Genomic DNA, 12,488 nt, shown 5'->3' with positions numbered 1-12,488 from the left:
CTTTAAAATACAATAAGTATTTTAAAATATGTAAAACATTACATTGTATAATATACTTGTATAAAAGTATTGCAATGCCTCTTTTTTCTATAGTTGTAGTATTTAGCATTGGTTATCTGGTAAGCAGCTCACAACTAGGAGGCTTTTTATGATTAATGCATAAATAAGTTAGTAATTAGAAATATGAAGTTTCGGTCTGTATTTAAAAGGAATTTTAAAACGAAATTGACTCTCAATTTACTGCTTCATTTTGTCATGTCACGACAAGAATAAAAGTTAACGTAAATGTAAATAATGTACAACTATCTGTATTATTCATAAAAGGGAGGTAATTTTGAATTTACTTCGGTAATATTTGCTACATAGTTATCCCTCTTGTCAGCAAAGAATAAACAAGTGTTTAAGAATGTTTTCTTTACACTGTGTTAATGGTTTATCCAATGTATATGACACAGAAAACAAACAATCTTACTTACATTATAATAATTATATAATCCTGTACCAACAACAAGGCACAAATTTCATATTTGACCAATGTGCCCTAGGTCTACTGTGATACTTTTCCAAAACAGCTGCGGTCATTGATTGTACAGCTTGCTTACATTTTGTATAGTGTTGTCTTTAAGGCGTCAGTTACATGAAAACGGATTCAATTATGTCTAGAAAATAGTTGTTTTGAATAATAAAGTGGCCCATGTTCAGGACCCAAAAATGACTGGTTGCATTTGAAGTGCTATAAATGCAGTGTCATTTATAAGTATCTTAACAGTTATTTTGCAAGACTGTTGCAAACACGTATACATTGTCAATAATTCGTCTCCAACATGTCAGATGTGAGTGACATCATATATTTCATTGAGAGAGAAGATAGTTTAAAAGAAACTGCAAGTCGTTTTGATTTCATGTTCATGAGAGATGAGGCCCAAAATTAAAATAAAAAATATAATAGACAGATTAAAATATGACACAACTTATAATTTTAAACATAATGAAGAAATATAGTTTCTAAAACTAATAACATTCCAATTGATTTTTGCTTTTCATTAAACAGGCAATAAATGAGTTCACCTATTACTTGTTATTTACAATTAAAATTATTTTTATACATGTAATCAGATCAAAATGAATATATAGATAAACTTTAGATCGTTATATTATACAAACGATATCTGTTAAAGAAACCGACATCAGGAAATTACAGAAGCACTAAATTTGAATTGATGTGGAAAAAATAGCAGTAAAATGTAATACGATTGCACAGCAGTTGACAGTACATTTACAAGTACTAGATTTGACAGTACATTTACAAGTACAAGTTTTGACAGTACATTTACAAGTACAAGTTTGAAGTATGAAAGCAAGATGAAAAAAAAATTTGTTGGGAAATGTAAATCATAAATCCTTTCTATTTAATATCTTAATATCAACTTACCTTAGCATTCGCGTGTTTGCCCTCTCTTTACAGATGGGAATCAGTCAACATAGCCTTTTATATTATATATGTCATCAGACGGAACCTTACAGATAAGAAATTACTTTAAGGTATTTCGAATTCTTCAGATAGTTTCTTCTTAACATACTTCATTTTTCCCACAGTTGTGTAGTAAACAAAGAATTTGTAGCAATATTTACTGTAATTCGGTACATAAAAAGTGAAAGATCCGGCTGCGAGGACAAAAACAATTATTGCGTAGGAGTTTAGACATAAGTTGACATTCCCCTTTTATTCCAGGAAGATGGCGAATCATGACAATAATATCAAGATGTAGTTAATTAACGGAGTAACTTTTGGTGTATTTAATTTTTCCATAAATAGTCATTTGTCATTATGAATGACGATAAGCTTCACAAATCTGCTACCGGAAAAAAGTACTTTATCCGAAGTCGTTTCCCAAAAGTTACAAAGTATAGGTTAGAGTGCATATTGGGTGTTCTTCGTAAATAAAAAAGCTAAAAAAGAGCGGAGCTTGCGAAGCGATTATAGCTTTCTTATTTCGAAGAACATCCAATATGCACTCTAACCGGCTTAGTCAACGCCCACTTGCGTTTTATAATATAAAACGTCCAGTTTATATAAAATCTGTTCTGTTAAGATTTGAAACCTGAAAATTTGAAAAATCCTCGTCGGTGATTGGCTTAAAAAATTGGCGAGCACTAAATAAGATTTGCATACAATGTAGTATGAATTATAATCAATGTATATATTTTCAATGCGTTTATTTAAAGTTACATTTAATAAATTTCATAAAAAACTAAATAGCGACATTTCATTAATAAATTGGGTTTTGTATCGACTCCAGGTCTTATTTTGGTGTCCAAACAACCAAAATGAGTTTTATTAGCATAAAAATAGATAACCTCATTGTGGCGAAATGGGAAGTACAATTTCTGTTTGCATGAGAAACTCCGCCTTCGGATCATCCGTACATCAATATTAAATCAACAAACATGACTATAAGTGGCAGTCCTAATTTAACGGTATATTTCCGCATTGTAACGGATGTTTTCATACAAATTTAATCTTTTTAAGAGATGATTACTTTTACTGAAACCCAGGTTTAGTGCACCGTGAAGCTTTAACGGTTAAAGTGTGTTTGCACAAGAAAATATCACATTTGCTGTGTTCCGGATAGCAACTATAAAACTGTGACGTAGCGCATACACGAGCTCATTATAGTCTTCATTTGCATGTTAAAATTCGTATACGAACTTTAGTGTTACCGTGGGGTTTCCCGTTTAAAATCCTAATTTATGAACAATATTTGATGAGATTTACAACAAAACTTTTAAACAGGTTAATGAAACTGTAGAATGTTTGATTTTTAGGCCGACGGAAAAATAGTTTTACATATTTATTTAATGTAAAGTTACATTTAATAAATATGTAAAAATATTTTGCCGTCGGCCTAATTACCAAGCATTCTACTGTATTATTAACCTGTTTAAAAGTATTGTTGTAAATCGCATCAAATATTGTTCATAAATTAGGATTTTAAACGGAAAACCCCACGGTAACACTAAAGTTCGTATACGAATTTTAACATGCAAATGAAGACTATATGTGCTACGTCACAGTGTTATAGTTGCTATACAGAACACAGCAAATACGAGATTTTCTTGTGCATACACACTTCTTCCGTTTTAGCTTCACGATGTACTTGTCACGGCTTTCAGGAAAACGTAATCATCTCATAATAATATTAAATTTGTATGAAAACAACCGTTACAAAGCGTAAATATACCGTTATATTAGGACTGCTCCTTATAACCATGTTTGTTGATTTAATATTGATGTACGGATGACCCGAAGGCGGGGTTTCTCATGCAAATTCCGATTTCGCCACAATGAGGTCGCAGATGTTTATGCTTATAAAACTCATTTTGGTTGCCTTAACACCATAATAAGATCTGGAGTCGATATGAAACCAAATTTACTAATGAAATGTCGCTATTTTTGTTTTTAAGAAATATATTTAATGTAGTTTTAAGGTCGCCGCCGGAAAGCCCATATGGGCGACCGTACACTCAAGTCGGGCCATCCTAGAGCGTCCCGCCGAGATTTTTTCGTCGAATTTTTCCAGCTTTTATTGGTGGAGGAAGACCCCAGGTGCCCATCCGGGCATTATTTCAGGCACGAGCGGGCACCCGGGTAGAACCACCGACCTTTCGTAAGCCAGCTGGATGGCTTCCACATATGAAAGAGTTCGACCCAAGTGAGGATCGAACCTACAGCGTTGAGGGACCAGTGATCTCAAGTCAGCGACCTTAACCACTCGGCCACGGAGACCCCAAATCATTGTTTACATTATCAATACGATATTTATGTTTACTGAACTTACTAGGATATAAACGAACGTAAAAATAAAATTTAAAAATTTAAAATTTAGACTTTAAATGTGTTTAGAGTATCTTTGAAGTTGTAGGAGACAAACTTAAGGACTAAATGTGATGACACTTACGACCGTTTCAATGAACAGTCTTATCTTTAAAGTTCGACATAAGAACCAACTCACACATCAAAGAGAAGTTATGGAATACAGTATCATGCGCCTCTTACATCAATATTTCAAGGTCAATCTGAATTTTTAATCAAAATAATGTCATATCTTAGTAGCAAAAAGTTAGAATTGTTATCCACATTTTCTTTAAAACCGTTATTTGTATCAGTTTTTGTCTTAAGAAGATTTTAGACCAATAAACGACTATGTATTTGCATCAACAAAGATATACGTGTAAACACCACGGAGATATACACAACCAACTACGACACACAATTAAGTATTTAACAAATAGTAAAGTAAAATGACAACCTCATTAGAAATTTGCATATCGTTTGATGTCAATGCTAATCTTAATATTTGATTAACTAAACAATCAGGACCCTTGGTGACATGTAGAAACACGCGTACGCACGCACTGATCTATAAAGTTTTTAATTTATGATTTATAATATTTCAAAATTAAATTGTTATCGAAGTAGAACAATAAAAATACATATTAAAGATCAAAATTAAAACGTAATCGTTATCAATTTAAGACGAACAAAATAATGCCGTATGATCTTTTATCTTTCACAAATATTTATAAATAGAAACAAATCTTGAATCACAACAATAATTTTTCAGTTACATATGTACTGTCTGCTGTTTCTTGTAGACCGTTCTTAAATTATCTTAACTTTTAACTGGAAGACAAACAACTTCACAACAAATCATGCTAATCAGACAATGATTTTGCTAAGATTTGAAATGCTGACATCACAACATGATTATCGTACTGTGTAGTTGTCCAAGTATTATTAATCTATCTATATGTTGTATAAAAATATGAACATTAGCAATAATTTGTGTCTTTAAGCACAATTTGATGTATACGACTTCATGTCTACAGAGCAAATCGAACATGAACTTCTCTTATAAAACTTGCTGAATGCGTTGAGGTTAAACACGGTATCAAGCTGGCTACGAAAACAAACTCTAATGGTTAAGAATTGCAAACCATATTCATAAGAGATATTTCCAACGCCCCAGCCCCACACACAAGCATCGGCTGAAGTAGTACCGGTATTCAATTTTCAACACTTAAGGTACTGGATTTAGTGTTCCCGAAGGACAAGAGAAGTATCTGAACAAAATAATCGAATTTGATATTATTTAAAGTTATAAACATGTTATTAGCATATTTATCGTTATCGCTTTTTATATTTAACAAAAAATAACTTGGACTTGATGTACGCATACCCACTGTAAACAACCAAAGCTTTCTTTGTTACAAACGTGTGAGTGAAAAAATTAACTTAGACATTTCCTGTTCAATAGAATGTGTCCATATTCTGTTAATGTGTACGACAAAAATTTTCTATTTTAAGCACTGGAAAGGTTTTTATCTGTTTTATAGTTAGTTATTCTGCCTTTATTGAAATACAGTATTTAGTAAAGCAGCCTTTCCATAGAATGGGCCACAACGATATGTACTTATCAACTATAATACACAAGCATGCGTTACAAGAATATTAACAACACAAAAATATCTCTACATCTTTTATTCTCTGAAATTCCAAAACACTCGACTTAAAAAAATACAACAGCAACTAAATTAAATTAGATCCTAGATTTGCAGCAATAGTAATTACCACAGACGGGTGTATGGCGGTCGTCGATGTACTCATGATTTTCACAAGTATCTCTACACCATCCATTATTGCCATCACAACTGTGACTGTCGCTTGCTTTTTTGAAATCAAGGAGAATGTATGATTTGTCATTGCCATGTAACCGATAAAAATAACGATGATGATGATGATGATGATGATGATACGAAAATATTAAAATGTAATCATACAACATACATTTTGCTTAACAAGTAAATAAAAGTAGAGTAAAAAAGAGGCAAGCAAATATATGAAAATACATAATAGCTATTTTATACTATTTGCCAAATTGCTTTTCGTTCATGTTCATGTTCTTTACGAGGGGTTTTAACAAATGGATATCAAGTGAATTAGTAGCAGTATTATAAGATTAGTCATTAGACAAGAATATCATTTAAATGCATACTAAATTTGTTAATTTTTAAATAAATGCAAAGTAAAGTGCAATAAATATGATCACAAATAAATGATGGGAAAAGTGAAAAGCAACGCCTATTAGGAAGTGAAATTGCATAAATAATACAAATGAATTAAAGAAATAAAGGAAGAAACGCTAGACATCATATGACAATATCATAGATACAGCAATGGGTAAAAGCACAATCATCCATGTTTATGTCAATACTAGGTATATCACTGCGTATAGACTTAAACTAAAAATTTTGCATAATACCTGTTAATAAGCTATAAAAAATATTGTTTATGTAAGGTTATTTCAATTGAAAAAGGTTCGAGCGTATTAAAGTAAACATAACTTTCATTTCAAAATAAAAAAGGATACATGTCCTAGTAACGGAATATTTGTAGAGTTCTGCTGCACCGTAAGCTACAATAAGCGCTGCCCATACCCACGGTGAAACGGCTGCACCGGCGTACACTGGAATAGCAGCGACAGCAAATCGTTTCTGATTGTTGGTTTCTTTTTCTTGCTCCAGCTTGTTCAAACATAATGCTGGAGTTGTCCCCGTTAAAAGGACAATGTAAAAGATGCAATATATTAAACTTTTCGCCATGTTGTCGTTTCTTCAATATAAGTTAAGTTTCCTGAAATGAGCAATGTATTACACGTTTTTATATCAAACATATGTACTAGAAGCTTTTCTAAACAGAGCAGTTAATGTTCAAATGTATGAATTTTGACAGGCCGTTGGATGTGTAAAGATGTCGCATGCAGTCATCCCAAACAAGTAGAGTCTGTTTTGAAAGACATCCATTTTTTTCGCAATTTGTTTTTGACATCTGATATTCTAACAGCATGCCAAGTTTGAAGAAATTATTTTGAACAGTTTTAATTCTGCCTAGATGGAAACTATATGAAAACTTCTGAAAACGTCGTTAAGGAAGATTGCTTATGCGAACTTTCGGGTAGCGTCTTGAAAATTGGCATTTAAAATGGTGACATATTGCAGGTATATTCTATTTATTATATCCAAAAGTTTTAGCCATTTTTGTAGATATGATGTCAAAGTTGAACACCAAAGCCCGTGTTGGACATGACGTCGCAACTATAACGGGTACTACCAGGTCACCGGTTATCAAATACTTTAAATTCTTATGTGTTTGACGATAATTATTTTTCTAAAATAAATGCTGATATAAATTAATTTTTTACGCCGACAAATATTTGAAAAATGGAAAGAAAAATGTATTTTTTTTATAAAATTTGACGTTCAGTTAAGCCACTTTTTTCGTTCAGATGTAAAATATTTGGCACATACTCAAATGTCAAATTGCTGCAATAGTTTATGCTTACACGTGAAATTCTTGGTTTTAATTGGTGAAATAAAACCAACATCACTCACAGCATATACGAGTATCATATAAAGTGTAGATATTATAGCTTTGCACCTCTTCTTGTAGCCCAAATATTAATTTATGAGTGCTTAAATTTCTGAATTTACATGTAAATGAAGTGTTGCTTTTGTTTTTTATGGCATATTCTCGATTCAAGTTAAAGAATTTTACTGCACTAAAATATCAAGAAGTTAGAACGCAATGATAACTCTAAGCTGTATGTAGTTAATTTGTTTGAGTAGTGTGCATATTTGTTTAAAACTTTTATTTACATTTTCGCATATGTTTAGCGTAAAACGTTTGTGACTATTTTCGCAAATAACGCCGTCCATGACTTAAACAGTTGATCCTGGTACTGACATATTATTCTAGATTATTTCTCATAAAGGAGTCAAATATTACTGTTGTTTTATGTTAATATAATGTCTCGAAAATATTATGATATTTGAATTTATTTCATGAATTTTAATTATATATCATTTGTATTTTTATTTTTTTTTAAATATTTCTCTTTATTTATTTATTTTTAAGCAAACATAAACATGACACACAGAAAGCCATAACTTATTAAATTAAATTGCACTGCGACCTAGTTCGTGATAGTTTACTAGAAAAGTGTTTCTCCAGATTTAACAAGTTTAATCAATTTAAGGTTATATGATGTGTAGAAATTAAAACCCTGTATTCAGAGTTTACTAGTCTGTTGTGTCGATGATTTCATATCTTTCAGAAACTGTGACGAGCTCGCACAAAATAGCGCCTAAATCTCACGCTAAGATTGTAAACATAACAATAATTACGCTTTTTCATCTCAAGGTCTCATTTTAATTTAAGAGCTTTGCCATGGAACAGAAGTTCATTGTTGTTTTTATATATTTAAGGACAAGTAAAACACAAGAATAATGCTCCTGATTAGCTTAACATAATTGCCATAATATGAAGTATCAAAGGTATCTGCGTAAGTCGCAGTTATGCGACGGGTGGGGGAAATAAAACCACATATACCGATACATTTGAGTCGACCCCCTATGACTTAGTTTTATTAAGCCAGGGTATATATTGTAAAGAACATTTAAAAAATAAAAAAAAAAATTCAGAAATTCTTAATTTAATTGCTATAAAGCCGAAAAATGAATTGATAATTTCTTTCCATGTTTCAGTTAAACGATTAACTTTATGCAACATGAAAGAAAAGAATATTTCCGGCGGATACAGTAGAATAAAGACTATGTTGTTTTCCGGTGGCCTTGCAGTACCCGTAACAATAGCCAAGAATTAGCAGCGACGTCATGTTCCAAAACGGGCTTTGATGGTCAACATTGGCGTCATGTCAACAAAAATGGCTGAAACTATTAAAATGAAATGAACAGAATCTAATATGAAATATAATCAACGTTTTCTATGCCAATTTCAAGACGCTACACAAAAGTGTCGCGTTCTACCTTAAATGGTAGAACCGTGCTTATTATAATAATGGTGAAATTACAGTAAGAGTTTGTTATATTGGTAGCAATTCCAATTAATTTACGCTCCAGCAAACTTTAAATAAAATATTTTCACTTGATTCTAATATTTTAGCAAAAGGATTTTCTGTGTTATGTAAGAATGATTATCAGAGAATCTTAAAATTTATTGTGTACTAAAGAAATCTGTTCAGGTAAATCGGTCTGGAAATATTAGCAGTACTTTAAGGTGTAGGTGATCAACATTGCAGTTAAAGAAGTGCATGATCATGCAAACATTGGTTAAAATGGTGAAAAAGTAAGTAATTTCGGTTTTGAAAGTTTACGGTATAGACACTGATAAAGCAGAAATTATTTGTGTGTAAATATACGATAGTTAACAAAGCTTACACATTCATTACACTTGTATTCCGATTTGCCTCAAATAACAACCGCATCCTTGTATGTGGTTTCTTCATTAGGAACGAAATACGTGGAGAAACAGATTCCTATCCGTCATCTTGATTGCTACATGCATCACTGCACGGACAATTTACTCCACATAACGTTATACACAATGTTCAAAAGCATCTGTCAATATATTTAAATGATACTGTTATAGTGTTTTATAATTATAGTTTGAAAGTCGCTCGAACGATATATACCTAAATACCTAAACATATAAACATTTTCATTGTATAAATATAGATATTCAACTTACGTTGTTCGATGTATCTTTGCTACCTATCATATGACAACTTTTAATCAAGCCTTGTCATTATATATATTTCATTTGATTAAAAAAGCATGTATAATAACAGATGGAGATAAGAAATGACATTGAAATTTCCCTATTTAGTTTGTTTTCCTATTAGCATACGTAATTTTCTCACAAGTTTATCGAAAACAAATTTTTGTAACGATATTCAGTGCTATTTGGTAAAGGTCGAGTCATGAAATATGATAAACAAGATCAACAAGGAAAGGCGGCGTTCAATGAACTCAACCCCCATATGACCCAGCAACAAGAACCAATGGCAAGGATCCCAGGCGGACCCCAAACAAAAACAGGACAGGGCAAAGACAGAGCACAGTCAGTTAACATTATTTCGTTAATATGGCTGTCTCACGTGTTTACTTATAGTCATAGACTTACTTGTGAGCAAGCGTAACACTATGACATAATGCTTACAGAAAAATCGTTATTAATGAATAATTTCTATAAAAAAAAGACAAAACTGAGTTGTAAACTGCTTATTGAGAAAATTTAACTCGTAATGTATTGAGAAAATTTAACTCATAATGTGAATAAAATAATATACGAGCAATACTTTATAAAAACGGTTTCAGTACAAATGTAAAATATCTGCTCGATTAATTTGGTTTGGTGACTATACAATTGATTTCTAAGGTTTGGACCACAAACACATACACACATAGAGGTTTTATTAAGATTTTTAAAAAAATACCTCAGTCTCTTAACCTTTAAAGAAGAGAGTTGTGCTACGTTATTTGAATTTGAGATTTTAAATAGGTTGTCCAAAGCGGTCATTTTTTTAGCTTACGTGAGCACAAAGTGCTCAATGTTACCTTTTGTGATATTCAGTGCCTTTCGTCTCTCGTCCGTTGTTAAGATTTTTCCTTAAGAATATCTTCTCCACAACCACTTGACTAATGAAAATAAAAGTAAACATAAATGATTTTGGGGTGTGCTTCTGTTTTCCTGTTTACGACACTAGTATCCTTTTCTTCCTAAACGGTGTAAATGGTCAATTGAATGCATGGCAAAACGTCTATCCATTTTCTTGCTGTATTTACACGAGGACACTGTATGAATCTATAGTTCATACATGATATTTGTTTAAAGTAACCTTTTCGTAGATTGATTTGCTAGTTATCTTTATCCCGTAAAGTCATCATCGATTGGTATCCAATTATTTGGGCATGCGTGGCCGAGTGGTTCAGGTCGTTGACTTCAAACCACTTGCCCCTCACCGCTGTTGGTTCGAATCCTGACAGGGACTTTGGATTCTTTCATGTGAGGAAGCTATCCAGCTAGCTTACGGAACGTCGATGGTTCTACTCAGGTGCCCGTTTGTGCCTGAAATAATGCACGGAAGGGTACCTGAGGTCTTCCTCCACCTGTAAAGCTGGAACGACGCGATATGACCTATACTGTGTCAATGTAACGTTAAACCAAAAAACAAAAAACAAACAAATATAAGCTTGAAATAAGCCAATGCTTTATGACGTCTTTGTTTTAGTCAATTTTACCTAGAGTCAAATTCAATGTCACTTTCTATCGACTGTCACACGCAAATTGTAAATGATATATGACATAATGCGATTAGTAATGTTGTATTATGCCCTAGTCTGTCGATCTAGTTAACCTTTTTCGCCAAAATATTACTTTTGGCTTTTAAACTATAAACTTACTCACACTGTATTAAAAAGTTTACTTTCTGTTATCGCAAGAACAACACGAATCAAAATATAAAGGTTCCAAGGAAGTACAGTGACTGAACGTAACATTTGCTTGTTATCGCAAGACAGGGTACACATTGAATTGTATGAGCTCGCAAGACAGGATGCCGTGATTTCGTCTATCTACGATATTTCTTGGGGGCTCACAGAAACCTCGATGTTTGCGGAGGTCATGTGACAGGTGGTATTCGTTGTCTTCTCTTATCATCTTTTTATCCACACTAAGTTTATTTTTCTAGTTTTCGGGTAGAGTTATCGGTTATTATAATTGCTTAAGTGTAACCTTGCAATGTACGGTATCAAACATATGTTAGAGTTAATACACGTTATGAAACATATTGCTATTTTACGAAACCGATACATCGCAGGGATTTATCTTAATCTGATTTCTATTTACATTTATATTATAGATTTTATAAAAAAAATCCGCCGATGATGACCCATTTGAAGTTCAACATTATAATGTTTGCAACAAGGACATCGACAGAATCATTTTTAAACGATGGCCATCTCTAAGACCAAATCCTTTGTGCAGTGTACATCCCTCGGATTTTTACAACAAATGAAATGTACAAATTCATGGAAATGTTAAACGGTTTTAATTCTTTTTTGTTTGTTTTTGTATTCAACATCAAAATCAGAGATACCTCAAAATAGATGTATCTTGTAAAAAATAACAAACCAATTACATGGATGTGGATTTGTCTGACTTCCCACTTGTTTCAGAAGTGTAACTGCACACGTTTTATTCCTATATACGTAAGTCCTCGTACAATCCAGTATTGATCTCATTGAATTGTAAAGTTGTATCGAACTGAAATCAAACTGAAATTTATCCACTGATTCTAGATTCGAATCGATTCAAAATTACAAATTAATGTCTCGGCATGGTATTTTGGTGTAATTTTTTATCAACCGGAAGATCTGTGATTTTTTTATAAACTTGAATTTGTACTAAACTTTCCTAAGAATTATAAGTATACTGTAAAATGTTCATAAAATTATTCTGTAATCATTATAATTTATTAAATTTTCAGATTTATAATTCCAGCCAGCAATAAATCAGTTATTTCACTAAAAGAAATAACGTATTTTTCCTATTAAATCTTATTATTTCT

The 12,488-nt window shown here is 32.1% G+C and overlaps 1 protein-coding gene across 1 annotated transcript; it reads right to left on the bottom strand.

The window, feature by feature from the left end:
- Positions 1 to 5,527: 5,527 nt before the first annotated feature.
- LOC132741278 (big defensin-like) lies at positions 5,528 to 9,752 on the bottom strand. Its single transcript, XM_060729409.1, has 3 exons — positions 9,608 to 9,752; positions 6,432 to 6,694; positions 5,528 to 5,728 (listed from the first exon to the last, which is right to left on the bottom strand). The coding sequence occupies exons 2-3, from the start codon at positions 6,661 to 6,663 to the stop codon at positions 5,601 to 5,603; spliced, it is 360 nt and encodes a 119-aa protein (XP_060585392.1). The 5' UTR covers positions 6,664 to 6,694; positions 9,608 to 9,752; the 3' UTR covers positions 5,528 to 5,600.
- Between the last annotated feature and the right edge of the window lie 2,736 nt (positions 9,753 to 12,488).

The sequence above is a fragment of the Ruditapes philippinarum genome, unplaced genomic scaffold (assembly GCF_026571515.1).
Source record: "Ruditapes philippinarum isolate M1 unplaced genomic scaffold, ASM2657151v2 ctg1442_1_1_1_1, whole genome shotgun sequence".
NCBI classification, from domain to species: domain Eukaryota; kingdom Metazoa; phylum Mollusca; class Bivalvia; order Venerida; family Veneridae; genus Ruditapes; species Ruditapes philippinarum.
Note: the sequence above shows the minus strand (reverse complement) of the source record. Positions and strands in the feature narration are given on the sequence as shown.

What these genes read in the sequence shown, in the direction of transcription:
- LOC132741278 (XM_060729409.1), bottom strand. Translation starts at nt 6,663, where the DNA reads ATGGCGAAAAGTTTAATATATTGCATCTTTTACATTGTCCTTTTAACG. An exon ending in ATATTCCGTTACTAGGACAT is followed by an intron (nt 5,729 to 6,431) that starts GTATCCTTTTTT and finishes ATTTCAAAAAAG; the next exon opens with CAAGCGACAGTCACAGTTGT.